This window comes from Sorex fumeus, unplaced genomic scaffold (assembly GCF_029834395.1).
Source record: "Sorex fumeus unplaced genomic scaffold, SorFum_2.1 ptg000193l, whole genome shotgun sequence".
Classification (NCBI taxonomy): Eukaryota; Metazoa; Chordata; class Mammalia; order Eulipotyphla; family Soricidae; genus Sorex; species Sorex fumeus.
Window position 1 is genome coordinate 1,668,689 of NW_026606250.1, and position 12,174 is coordinate 1,680,862.

Genomic DNA, 12,174 nt, shown 5'->3' on the forward strand with positions numbered 1-12,174 from the left:
TGGTGACTGGCCTGCTGCCCCTGGCCCCAGAGCAGCGTGGTGCCCGCGAGGACATGCTGGGCGGGTGCTGGGCACCTCTCCTGGGGGCCGTCCTTCAGCCGCTGCACTTTGCCATCCTGGGGTCATGGGAGTACTAAAGGAAGGGCCTCCAACCAAACACCGCAGGATGCTGGGCACGCACTTGGCCTCTGGGGCCCTGGGCCCGGCGTGGCCAGTGGCCCCCAGCTCTGAGATAGCCTCTGTCCCTGGGGACCCTTTGGGTCAGCGCGGTGTTGGCCCTGCCCTTTGCTCCTGCAGGGAGACACCTGACAAAGGGGAGGGGGGCCTGCGGGCGGCAGACACAGCACCCCGAGGCCTGGACACAGACCGAGCTGCCCTGAGGACAGTCCCTCCTACAGACACGCATGGGCTAGTGCCTTAGACAGCAGTCCGCCCTCTGCCCGTGGGGGGGAGCAGTGACAGGTCATGGGGGCTTAGCTGGGGTTCCCCCCCAAACGAGACGATATGTGTTCTCACCTGCCCCGGCTCCCACTTTCTCCCCTGCACCTCGGAGACTAGTGCCCCTCACCCATGGGGCCCAGGAAGGGACAGCAGAACCTGGGACCAGCAGTGCAGAGTGGGTGGGGACCAGCTCCCACAGAGACGCTGTGTGGGATGGTGGAGACGGGGACTTCCGCATCGCCACCCTGCTGGCCTGTCTCTGTTACAGTGCTGACCGTGGCCTGGTGACCGGCGCCTGGCCAGGGCAGAGGGGACGCAGGGGCCTACCCCAGACACCCAATGTCTCTCTGATCCCTTCTCAGAACCCTGTGGAACGTGTCCCACACCCAAGCGAGCGCAGGGGCAGGCTCCTGAGGGCAGCTGCCCCTGGGGTGGCCCCTACCCGGGAACAGGGTGGGAGGCTGGCCTGGAAGCCCCACTCCGGGGGCCGGCAAGGAAGGAATGGAGGTGCAGAAGAGACAGTCCCGGGCCTGGACTGCAACCCCCAGAGAGGACAGCACTTCCAGACTGCCCCTCGCTGCCCATCCCCCCTCGGGGGCCAGTTCTCAGTGGCCATCCCCGCTCCAGCCCGCTCAGGTCCACTGTCTGTAGTGGGCACCGCAGCCCTCCTGGGAAAGGACTTTTGCCGAGTTCACAGCAGACCAGGGCCCACCCTGCACCCCAACAGTCCATCCTTGTCACCGGGAAAACGGCCCAGTGGGTCCTCACGGAAACTCAGGGGCAGCTGGAGAAACTGCCTCATTTCCGGGCCCAGCCCACGTCCCCAAAGGGACCGTCCCCTGTGGCAGAGCGTGGCGGGGGCCCGCAGGGCGTGCACAGGTCTGAGTCGGTGTCGGACTCGCCCTCGGCGATGTAGGGACGCACCTTGGCGCAGGGCGCCACTGCCGCGTACCCACCGGCCAGTGCGTCCAGGTTCTCCTTGGACTGGGAGATGCTGAAGCCACTGAAGGAGCGCTCCAGCTCCTCGTGGTCCACAGACGGGATGGAGATGGACGTGTCACTGCCCCGCAGGCCAGCCTCGGGGGCCCTGCTGCCCGTGGCCTCCTCGTGCCGCAGGAACTCGGCGCTGGCCCGGGCGCCCGCGCTGTATGCAGACAGAGAGCGCTCGTGGGCGGGCGGGGGCGGGATGCGCACCAGTGAGCCGGGGTCACCCACGGGCGAGGTGCCAGGGCCCTGGCGGGCGTGGCAGTGCTGCCACGAGGTGGACGGGGGGCACTGGGCAGGGGGCGCCGAGAAGTTCTTCTGGCCTCCGGAGCTTGTGGAGCGCACGAGCTTGACGATGCAGCCGTTCCTGCCACCATGGTCACGGCTGTCCTCGGGGCTGTGGTAGGGGGGCGCGGGCTCCGGCTCCTTGGGCCCGAAATAGGCCTCGGTCTCCGTTGGGGGGATCCCCGAGCGCTGCATGTAGATGTTCACCAAGAAATCCAGCTTCTTCTCCATGGACAAGACCTGCAAGGTGGGTGCTGGGTCACTTCCCGGGGAGGGTCGGGATCCTCCCAAACGTGGGTGCCAAGCTTCTCCCGCAGAGGGGTCTGGATGCGGGCTGCTCCGGGCAGGGGGCTACGCACCCGGCTCCCTGGTTCTGGGGCTCAGGCCCCTGGTTGCCAGCAGAGACGGTGGTGGGACCCAGGGGCACCCCTGAGGCCCAAGCTGGCAAGTGGCCAGCGTGGCGCCCCCAGACTCACCCACCTGCTTCTCCACCTTCCCCAGCCGGCCCATCATGCTGGGATCCTCAGGCAGCTCCGCTTCAGCCGGGCCCTTGGTGCGGTCCTTGTCGGTGATGGCTGGCCCCCGACCCACAATCTGGTCCACTCTGCGGGGAAGAGACCCCGCCCCAGCACGGGCTCAGGAGGACGTGACTGGGCCCGAGGCCCTCTCCTTCTGAGCCAGGCCCCAGTCCCCCAGGGCTATCGGGGGGCAGCGGGGTGCCAGGACAGATGGACACCGGGCACCCGGTTCTTGCCTGCGCCAGCGCCCTCGGGCCACGCCCTGTCCAACGCATGCCTGGGACTGGCACATTAATGAGGAGTAAAGAGGAGGATTTCTAAGGTCAACGTCCCCAGTCCCCTACCCTCCACCCGGACCCCTGACCCTGACCTTTCGGTTTGGGGGCCACACCCAGTGGTGCTCAGGGCTTCCTCCTGGCTCTGTGCTCAGGGGTCACTCCTGTTGGGTTCGGAGGACCATCGGGGGTGCCGGGGACAAAGCCCGGGTTGGCTGTGTGCAAGGCAAGTGCCCGCCCCACCGTCCTATTGTCCAGTCCCTGACCCTGACCTTTATTCCCACATAATGTGCCACTGAGGCCAGACTGGGTGTGCTGGGGACAGTTAGATGTTCGCAGCGAGGCAGGACGTGGTGAGAGCGCCATGCAGGACAGGAGAGACATACACCAACACAGCAGACAGACACGAGAGGGTGCAGTCAGGGCCACCGAGAGGGTTCTATGAGTGAGCACACAGACTGCACGCACACGCACGCATGCTCCAAACAGTGTGTGCATGTCTATGTGCGTGTGTGCTACCATCTGCACACACACAGACATGTACTGCTGCCCATGTGCCTGTTTGTACGCCACCCATGTGGGCATGTGCATATGTGTGCAGGCATGCACGCATAGCCCGCCTTTAGTACAGACTGCGTGAGCGTGTGTATTATTATGTACCTGGAGTGCACGTGTGCACATGCGCTTCTAGCAGTGGGAGTGCTGTGCGTGTACCATGAGCACGTGTGCCTCCACCAGAGTGAGTTCGTGTGTGTGTGTGTACTTGCGTGCTTCTACTGGCACGTGGCCACATATGCCTACGTCCAGGAGTGTGTCAGGGCCTGATCCTATGTGTGCTTTTCTAGTGTATGCCTGCAGTCACTCTGCACGCACGCTGGTGCACATGCACCTGCACGTGTATACCACGTGCACACGCGTGTGCTGCCTGTGGTCGTACATACCTGTGTGGTATTGCGGCATGCGCCTGTGCATGCTTCTCGCGGCAGGTTTGCTTGTGTGCTCACCGTGTACGTGTGTGTACATGTGTGCCGGATGCCGAACACAGCTAAGCTGGTCTCAAATGAGGCCACAGGACCCAGGTGCCAACTCGAAGGGAAGGCGGCATCCTTTGCCCTGGGTTCAGGGAGCCTCCAGCTGCTGTGTGGGCAGGAAGGGCGACAGGAGAGGCTGTGGGCTGCCAAGGCTCCTGGGCAGAGCTGCAGGCACGTGCAGGTTCCCTGGCCAGAGACCCCAGCTGGGCCCAGGCCAGGGCAGGCCCGAAGCCACAGCCTCCACCTCATTTGAGCACCCGGTGCATGAGGAAGTTTGGGGTGCAGGCACAGGAGCCTGTGAGACCACCCCTCCCTCTGCCTCCGGGGGAGGAGCCAGGGGTGGTCTCCCTTCTGCTGCAAGAAACAGAAGGGGCCACAGGCTTGTGTCAGCCACAGGGCAGCCTCCCGGTACACACTGAGCTTCATGCTTGGCACATGCAAGGGAGGGTGAGGGCGGAGGGGTGTGGGAGGCCCTCGGGCACCAAGCAGATGCCAATGGGGGGAGCGCGGGGCCCTCTGGAATTTCTGGGTGCACACGGTCCAGGTGCAGGGGTTCAGCGCCTTCGCCCCTGTCACATGACGGCGCCTGCCTGGTGGGCCACAGCCCAGCTGGGAGCTGCTGGGGTCGGTGAGACGGTCCCTCAGGCCCTGGGCTGGCCTGATATTCCGTGTGCTGCCTGCAGGGTCCGGGAGGCCAGGGCAAGCTGGTGACATGTGGGTCTGCGTCCTTGGGGGCTGGGTCTTGGTGGCGTCTCCTTGGGGCTGGGCGGGGGCTTCCCAGAGCAGAGGCTGCAAGCACTGTCCTCCGCCTGGTCCGTGGCCTCAGAGCAGAAGCCCCCGCCATAGTTCCTTGGTGCGCGAGTGGGCTCCACCAGCCAATCGCCCACACAGCTCCCCTCGCGGCCCTGGTTCTCACTCTGCCTCTGGGGCCTGCGTCCTTCACTAAAGAAGCTCGGCTCAGTGGCGGGGCAGCGACCTCATCGGGGGGACAGTGGTGGCCGGGAGCTGCCTCTGCTGGACCAGAGTCCTGGCCGGGTCCTCCACGGAACCCCCTCAGGGGCCCTCTATTTGACCCTCGTGGGGGTCACCTCTGCTGGCAGAGCACCCGGCCCGAGGGAGGTCGGCGCAGGCCTCTGCCAGCCCCCGAGCCAGACGTTCCCTCCGGGGGGAGGAAAGGGGGCTGCCGTCATGTGCCTGGGGCGAAGGGGCTGGCCGTCAAACAGACAAGTCCGAACCTAGGAGAATACTGGGGCGACTCTCTCGGAGGGGCCGTGGGTCCTTTGGTGGGGTACTTCTTGTGCCGGGGAGTTGAAGGGGGTGGGGGGCCCACAATCATATCTATCCTGGCAGCGGGAATGAGAAAAGAGACACCGACAAACGCATCAAAGCAGCAGGACGTGGCTGGACGGCAGGGGCGGGCGGAGCGACGGCACTCACAGACCCTCCACCTCCCCGACGCGCCCACGCTCCAGCCCCGCTGCCCGGCACGGCCTGCCAGTGCTCACATCCTGAGCGCCCGCAGGTGCCGGGCGGGTCTGCTTCCAGGGGCAGCCAGGACGAAAGACCCTGGGAGCGGAGACAGCGGCAGTGAGAGACCCAAAGCAGAGCACCTGCACACGCCTCCCACACCAGCGCCGGGCACGCCGTCCCCGAGCCGACACTCAGAGAACACAGTCACGCCAAGGTACTGGCACTCGTTGGCAGGACTGCTTTTACACACTGACGAGTGTGCACAGACACGCTTACTCAAGGCACGTGTACGACGTGCTCACACTCCTGCTTGCTCACACACACACACACACACACACACAGCACTGCACACTTGATCAAACACATGACGGTAACACAGGTTTGCTCCCAAGTGCACATACTTGGTCACACCTGTACACACAGTGGCTCACATGTGGTTGCGTGCACGCACGCTGGGTCTGCTCAGTTCTGTGGAGGAACCTGCCCGGGTGGCCAGGAAAGTCCCACTGCCCTTGCCCAGGGGAGCACTGCCAGCCAAATGGCCCCTCGCCGGCCTCCAAGTCCGGACCAGAAGGCACCAAAACAGGCAACCGACTCTCTGGGTGAAGACACGGCTCCTGCCAGAAACAGGCCCTGGGCCGTCCAGGGCACAGAGACCCCGAGACCCCAGTGGCCAACTGCCAGACGGCAGCCACGTGACCCCTCCTAGCAGCAGGGCAGGTGTGCCTGAGCACATGTGTAGTTCTGTGCCTGTGTGAAGGTGGCAGAGCACACGTGCAGGGGACAGCACACTCCTGAGAGCACATGTGTACTGCACACAGGTGCAGGGAGGTGGTGCAGTGAACGGACACAGCCCCCTGCAGGGGAATGAGCACAGCACAGCTCCCTGTGGCGTGCACCCTCGCTTACACCTGGGAGTGACACAGGCTGACAAAGCAGCCCGCGTGCAGGATGGGGAGGCGGCCGGCAGGCCCGGGTCTCGCCTGCCCCGTGGGAGGTGGGGAGGGCACATGAGGCCTCTTTCCGGAAGGAAGGCGACATGTACCTGGGGGTTCTGTGCCAGCCCACTCTCGTCCCTCTGCACGATGACCACATGACTGACACACAGATACATGCATGCACACGCATGTGCCTGGCCGCGCACACGTGTGTATGGATGTGAGTAATGATGCCTACAGACACCCGTGATGTCACACAACAGACCGCATGCACTCACAGATGCACTGTGCACGCACACACACACTCTGCTGTGGGTGCACAGTGCGTGTGCTCCTGTGCTCCGGTGGACACACATGCACTCACAGAGGTGTGGGGGCACGGTGCACTCACCACGCTGTGTGCACGGGGCACACACACAGACACGCAGCCCGGCAGCACGGGCAGGGGACAACACAACTCGGAGAACAGACAGCACAGGGGACACCACGATGGACACAGGCCCCGTGGGAGTCGGAGGTGAGGGCCCAGGGAGGAGCAGCAGTCTGTCCACCGGCGCTGGCCCGAGAGACCACCGCCAGGGGTACCACGCGAGGGGCTGGGCAGGCAAGGAAGGGGCTCTTGCCTGGACTGCAGGTTTTTGATGCGGGCCAGCATGTCCAAGTGGCCAGCTGAGTACTGCTCGATCACGTCCATCACGTCGTAGGGGCGCAGACTCTCCTTGAACTTCCTCTTAGACACCAGGAAGCGCATGACGCTAGGGGCGACGGGGAGGCCGTCAGCAGAGCCACACCAGCCACTGGCCGGACGTCCCTGTTGTCCAGCCCCGTCACGGGCCTGGCTTCACAGACCTTGGTCCCGCTGGGACCCTGCATCCACGTCTCGTCTCAGGCATGCAATATGGGGGGTGGGGGGAGACACACTGTGCCACACGGAGCAGACCCCTGCCCACGATCCGCATTCGGGGGGGAGCGCCCCTCTGCGGGCGCCCAGCTCACCACACGGCCCGGATGCTGACTTTGAGGCCCGGGGTCAAGTCCTCCGTCATAAACTCGCAGTTACAGCTCTTGTCATCCACGACGTCCTCCCCAGGGAGACTGGCTTCTGGGAGGAGGAGACACAGCTCTCGGGGCCACTCCGACACCTTCCTTTGTCCCCCAGTGGCTCTGGGCGGGACTGCAGGTGGCCAGGCCCTGCCGGACACACTCCCAGAGCAGTCACTTCTCCACACAGGTCTTCTCCCTGGGAGTGACCGCTCGGGGGGCTGCAAGGACACCCCCGTGGAAAGGCAGGAGGAGGGGGCTGCTCGGCTGTGACCAGAACAGGCGCCAGCTGCTGACAGCTGTCCCGAGTGAGACCAGGCAGACAGGACAGGGGTGCCTGGCCTGCCGTCGCGCATTCGTGCCGAAAGGCTCATTGCAGGTTCCGGGGCGGGGGGGTGCGGGAGATGGGCAGGGAAGTGGCTGCTGACTCACCTTCCGAGTTCTGGCGGGAGGCGGCACCCTTGATGCGAAAGGCCTGACGTGCTCGGCTGCGGTCTCCGAAGCTCCAGCTCTTGGGCACCTTGCTGGGACTGTCCTCCAGGCTGGGGTCCGCGCTGGGCGAGCGCCGCACGGTCGGGGCCTGCGGGGACCCCTTCCCCTTGGCAGCCACGCCGCGGGGGCTGGAGAAGACACGGTCTTTCAAACTGACCTTCTGGCTGCTCCAGCAAGAACAGACAGACAGACGGACACACAGAGAGACAGCGAGAGGTCACTGGGGACACGGACATGGGCGTCCGCTCCAGGCGGACACGGTCCCCACGGAGGTAGGGAGACGGCAGACCTGGGGATACCAGTGGCCACGGGGGACCAACGGGGCCCGTGAGAGCCAAGCACACTGGCCCTCGGCCCTCGGCCCGCCCTGCTGGCCACTCGGGAGCTCAGCGTGGCCAGGTGATGTCAGTGGCTCTTAAATCACTTTGGCTCCGCCTCCGGGTCCTATAAAGCGCACCTGCTTCCCCGGGCAGCTCCCTGCCCAGGGCCGGGGGTGAGGGCTGCCGGCAGGGACCCTGCGATGGAGCACGAGTTCACGCACCGGACAGCGGGGTCCCCCAGTTGGCCCGGCCACATTAGGGCGCCCGTCGCCCGCTCCCAGGACTCTGCCCAGGCCTACTCAGCTTCTGGAGACCGACGCCTCAGGCAGGCCTCACCGCTGGAGGGGCCGCTGCGTCGGACACCACGGCTGGCAGGACCCCAGGTGACTGGGGACTCAACACTCAAGAACAGCGGTTCTAATGCCCTCCGAGCAGCACCAGGAGTCGGGGGCACGGAGGTCAGCATTGTGTTGGCTCAGCGGGTGGTGCCTGGCGCTCTACCCTGGGTGACTTCCCCCACCGTCCCAAGAAATCAGACCCTTGGGGACCACACAGAGAGGCACAGTCCAGCACTAGTGGCTCTGAGCAGGCCCCGGGCCGTCCCAGGCTGGGGAGCTGTTGGATGCCGTCACTGCCAGCCCCCCGTGGCTCCCTAGCCCCCACCAGCCCCAACCAGGACCCTCAGCTGAGTCAAGTGCATGAGCCCGCACAGGGTGACCAACCCACAGGACAGTGTGACCAGCACCGGGTGACCGACCCACAGGAGAGAGTCTGAGGCCCGCACAGGGTGACTGACCCACAGGAGGGTCAGAGGCCGTCAAGGGTGACTGACCCACAGGGGAGAGTCTGAGGTCAGCAGGGGTGACTGACCCATAGGAGACAGTCTGAGGCCAGCAGGGGTGACTGACCCACAGGGGAGAGTCTGAGGCCGTCAGAGGTGACTGACTGACCCCCAGAAGAGAGTCTGAGGCCAGCAGGGGTGACTGACCCACAGGAGAGCCTGACCAGTACCGGGTGACTTGCCCCCAGGAAAGCCTGACCAGCACATGGTGACTGACCCACAGGAGAGTCTGAGGCCAGCAGGGGTGACTGACCCACCGGGGAGGGTCAGAGGCCAGCAGGGGTGACCGACCCCCAGAAGAGAGTCTGAGGCCAGCAGGGGTGACTGACCCACAAGAGAGCCTGACCAGTACCGGGTGACTTGCCCCCAGGAAAGCCTGACCAGCACATGGTGACTGACCCACAGGAGAGTCTGAGGCCAGCAGGGGTGACTGACCCACAGGGGAGAGTCTGAGGCTGTCAGAGGTGACTGAATGACCCCCAGAAGAGAGTCTGAGGCCAGCAGGGTGACTGACCTGGCCAGGGTACTGCCGGCAGGGGTACCTCAGGCCTCCCACCCGCTTCCCCCACAGGTGCGGAGATGAGAAGGGGGTGCTGCACTGGAGCTCAGGGCTTCTGCAGTAGCCAGAGAAGCTTCCGTGACCAATGTCCTGGCAAGGAGTCTCCCAGGGACGCTAGCATGATGCCTGGTGCGGGACCTGGTGTGCTCAGGGGCTGCTCTGGGAGGAGGGCCCAGCTCTGTGGGGCCTTGATTCGTTCCCACGTGCTGGAGAGCATCAGATTAACGGGAACACGAGGGCCCAGGAGCAGCCAAAGTCCCAGACAGCACCCAGGTTTGGCCCAGCCTCCAGAACATTCTCTTCCACTGTGGGGTCCTCCTGTGTGACATTTGGGGCAGGAATGTTCCCCTCGCACCCCCCATCTCTGCAGCAGGGGGGCCCCGGTCCCAGCTCTCCCATGGACTGGTCTGGTCCAGGACACGGCTAGGCCCGCTTCCTGAGAACTGTCTGCTGCCCACGTTCAGGACGTGGCTAGGCCCAGGCCCATGGAGCCGTCACACGCTTGCGCTCAGGAATGACTCCCAGGAGCCAGCCCCTCCACACCCCCAGGCTGCTGGCATGTGCGGGTGCCCCCCAGCTGGTGGGAGAATTACAACATTTTCCTTCCCAGGAGCCCTAAGACTCTGCCCCACAAGGAGCCTGGGCACCCCTGTGTCCTGCTACCTGGAAAGCATGGGCCCAGGAACCGAGCTCAGGCAGCATTCTGGTGCCATTGGCCATGGCCTTGCCTTGTAGGCAGGAGTCCCGGGGCCTCCTAGACCCTGGTCCTCTGCAGCCCCGGACCCCCCAGGCCCCACCCAGTCACCCAAGCTCCCACCCTGGCACCCTGCAGCGGACAGCTGGCACCCCACAGATGTGAAATCACTGGCCTCCATGCCAAGGACAGAAGCAAGGGCCGAGGTGGGCCCTGCCGCCTGTCAGAGGGCCAAGCCCACACCAGGCCCCTTCGCACGAGAGAGGCGTCTGTGGCCTTTTCTCGGGCCCAGGGAAGCACGCTCAGGAGGGCCCGGGGCGAACATCAAGGCCCAGCCTCTCGCCCCCAACCTGCCACCCTACCAAGGTGTCCACGGACACACGGGGAAGGCGCTGCATGGCCACAGCGCAGTCTACACATGCCGTGTCCCAGCAGAGTAGCGAGGGGCTGCATCCACAGGGGAAGGGCCAGCCCCGGGCGGCAGCGGGACGGGCATTCGGGGAGACTGCGCAGCACTGTGCCGGCCTGGGTGCCCGCAGCCCTCGAACCCCAAGCAGCCTGGCCACAGCGCCCGGCCCTTGGGACCGGCATGTGGCCAGAAGCACCCGGACACGAAGTCTGGGCAAGCAGGGCAGCTTCTGCCAGGCCCCACACGTCCTCGCCCCGCCTGGAGCTCAGCCATCCCTGCAAGCACGGGCCTCGGGGCACACACAGGCAGCATGGAGGGAGGGGTGGGGGGAGGCAGTCCTCCGGCCCCCGGTGCAGGACTGGAGCATGCATGGGTGCAGAGGTGCCAGCATGCTCCGCCCCGGGGGCCGCCAGTCACGCGGCCCCTCCCCATGCCTGCTGCGGCGCCAGCGTGTCCAGGGCCAGCGCGACGCATGCACACGGTGAAGGGCGGTGCCACCGGCACGGCCCGGGGCCGCACCGTGGGGGGAGGGAGGGGCCCAGAGCAAGCAGGACAGACGCTTCCACACACCCGACAGCAGGGCAGGGCGGGGAGGGACACGGTGGCGCCCGCACGGCCCGAGCCGGGCCTGTGGGGACGGGGAGCCCAGCACACGGCTCGGGGGAGCTGTCCTGGGGCGCACGGCAGCGGAGCTGGGTGAGCGAGACCCCGGGAGGGGGCGGCGCCGGTGCCCGTTCTGGGCCTCAGAGCCCCCGACCAGCCCCTCCTGCTTCTGCATCGTTTGGTTGGGCTGGGGGGCGCGGGCACGACCGCCACTGCCCAGCTTCGCCAATCGGAATTGGGGGCCGGGCCGGGGTGGGCTGGTCTAGATCGTCCCAGAAGCAGGCGTGTGTGGGGGGAGGCAGGGCGAGCGTGCAGCATGGCCGTCGGGCGACAGGACGCGGTACCTAGAGTGTCCAGGGCAGCATCCACACAGGGACTCTCTGCACGGCCTGCCTGGACTGGAAACGAGGAGAACAGTTAGTGCCGGCGCCGCGCAGGACGCGGCCGCAGAGCCGGGCGGTGGGGGACAGGGCACGGAGACCGGGCACCGTGCCGGGGGGTGGGTGGCTCCCGGCCTCCCCCGGCCTGGGAAAGAAAACAGCCCCTATTTTTGGAGAAAGAGATTCCACGTTTCCTCCAAAAATGCCTTTTCTTTCCAGAGTCAGCATCTGGGGCCCCGTGTTCCACGCCGTATTATTTTTTGCCATGTTCATGCCAACAAGAAAATAATACGTGGGCTGCGGCCCTGCAAAGGCTGCGGCAGCGGCGCCAGGCTCAGGAAGCACATTTCGGGGGCCGAAATGTGCAGCTGGGGTCACAAAGCACCTGCGGCTTCCCGAAGCCCAGCCCGCCGCCGGCCCCCTCGGAAGCTCGCCCGGGAAGGAGGCCATGGTCGCCCTGGCCAGGCCGGGCAGGGCTTGAGGCTCGATCGGGTCTCCCGCGGAGAGCCCGCCGGCAGGAAGCCCCTAGGGAACGGCCCCCCGCGTCTCCGCCGCGTCTCTTCCAGAGCAAAGACCACCCGAACGGGCACCGGCGGCTCCTCAGCCACGGCGCCGAGACAGCGCTCCCACACCGCCCAGAAGCGCCGATGGTCTGACGCACGGACACCAGCCCCACCGGAAGTCACAGCTGCACGGCCACGCAAGGCTGGGCTGCTGCTGCGGCCAGGGTCAGGTGCCTGCCACACTCAGGACACACTGGGCCGGGCCGAGCCCTGCACCGTCTCGCCTGAGGCAGCCTCGCTGCAGCTCAGGAGCCAAACCCCCCCAGCCGTCGCACAGCAGACAAGGTCCAACCTGCAGCACCTTCCCTGTGGAGAGTGGAGAGGTGGTCC

At 65.9% G+C, this 12,174-nt stretch overlaps 1 protein-coding gene across 12 annotated transcripts in view; it reads right to left on the reverse strand.

Annotated features, from left to right (window-relative positions):
* Window positions 1-1,158: 1,158 nt before the first annotated feature.
* Window positions 1,159-12,174, reverse strand: part of KCNQ2 (potassium voltage-gated channel subfamily Q member 2) — a 35,592-nt gene continuing 24,576 nt past the window's right edge. For 2 of the 12 annotated variants that reach the window (XM_056108091.1, XM_056108089.1), the window contains 7 exons: window positions 11,246-11,299; window positions 7,416-7,639; window positions 6,939-7,044; window positions 6,566-6,697; window positions 4,770-4,877; window positions 2,191-2,314; window positions 1,159-1,950 (listed from right to left, as the gene is read on the reverse strand). In XM_056108091.1, coding sequence (XP_055964066.1) covers window positions 1,240-1,950; window positions 2,191-2,314; window positions 4,770-4,877; window positions 6,566-6,697; window positions 6,939-7,044; window positions 7,416-7,639; window positions 11,246-11,299 — 1,459 coding nt within the window. In that variant the 3' untranslated portion in view covers window positions 1,159-1,239. The remainder of the gene's footprint in view (window positions 1,951-2,190; window positions 2,315-4,769; window positions 4,878-6,565; window positions 6,698-6,938; window positions 7,045-7,415; window positions 7,640-11,245; window positions 11,300-12,174) is intronic. The other 10 variants (XM_056108097.1, XM_056108095.1, XM_056108094.1 and 7 more) reach the window with 7 other exon arrangements.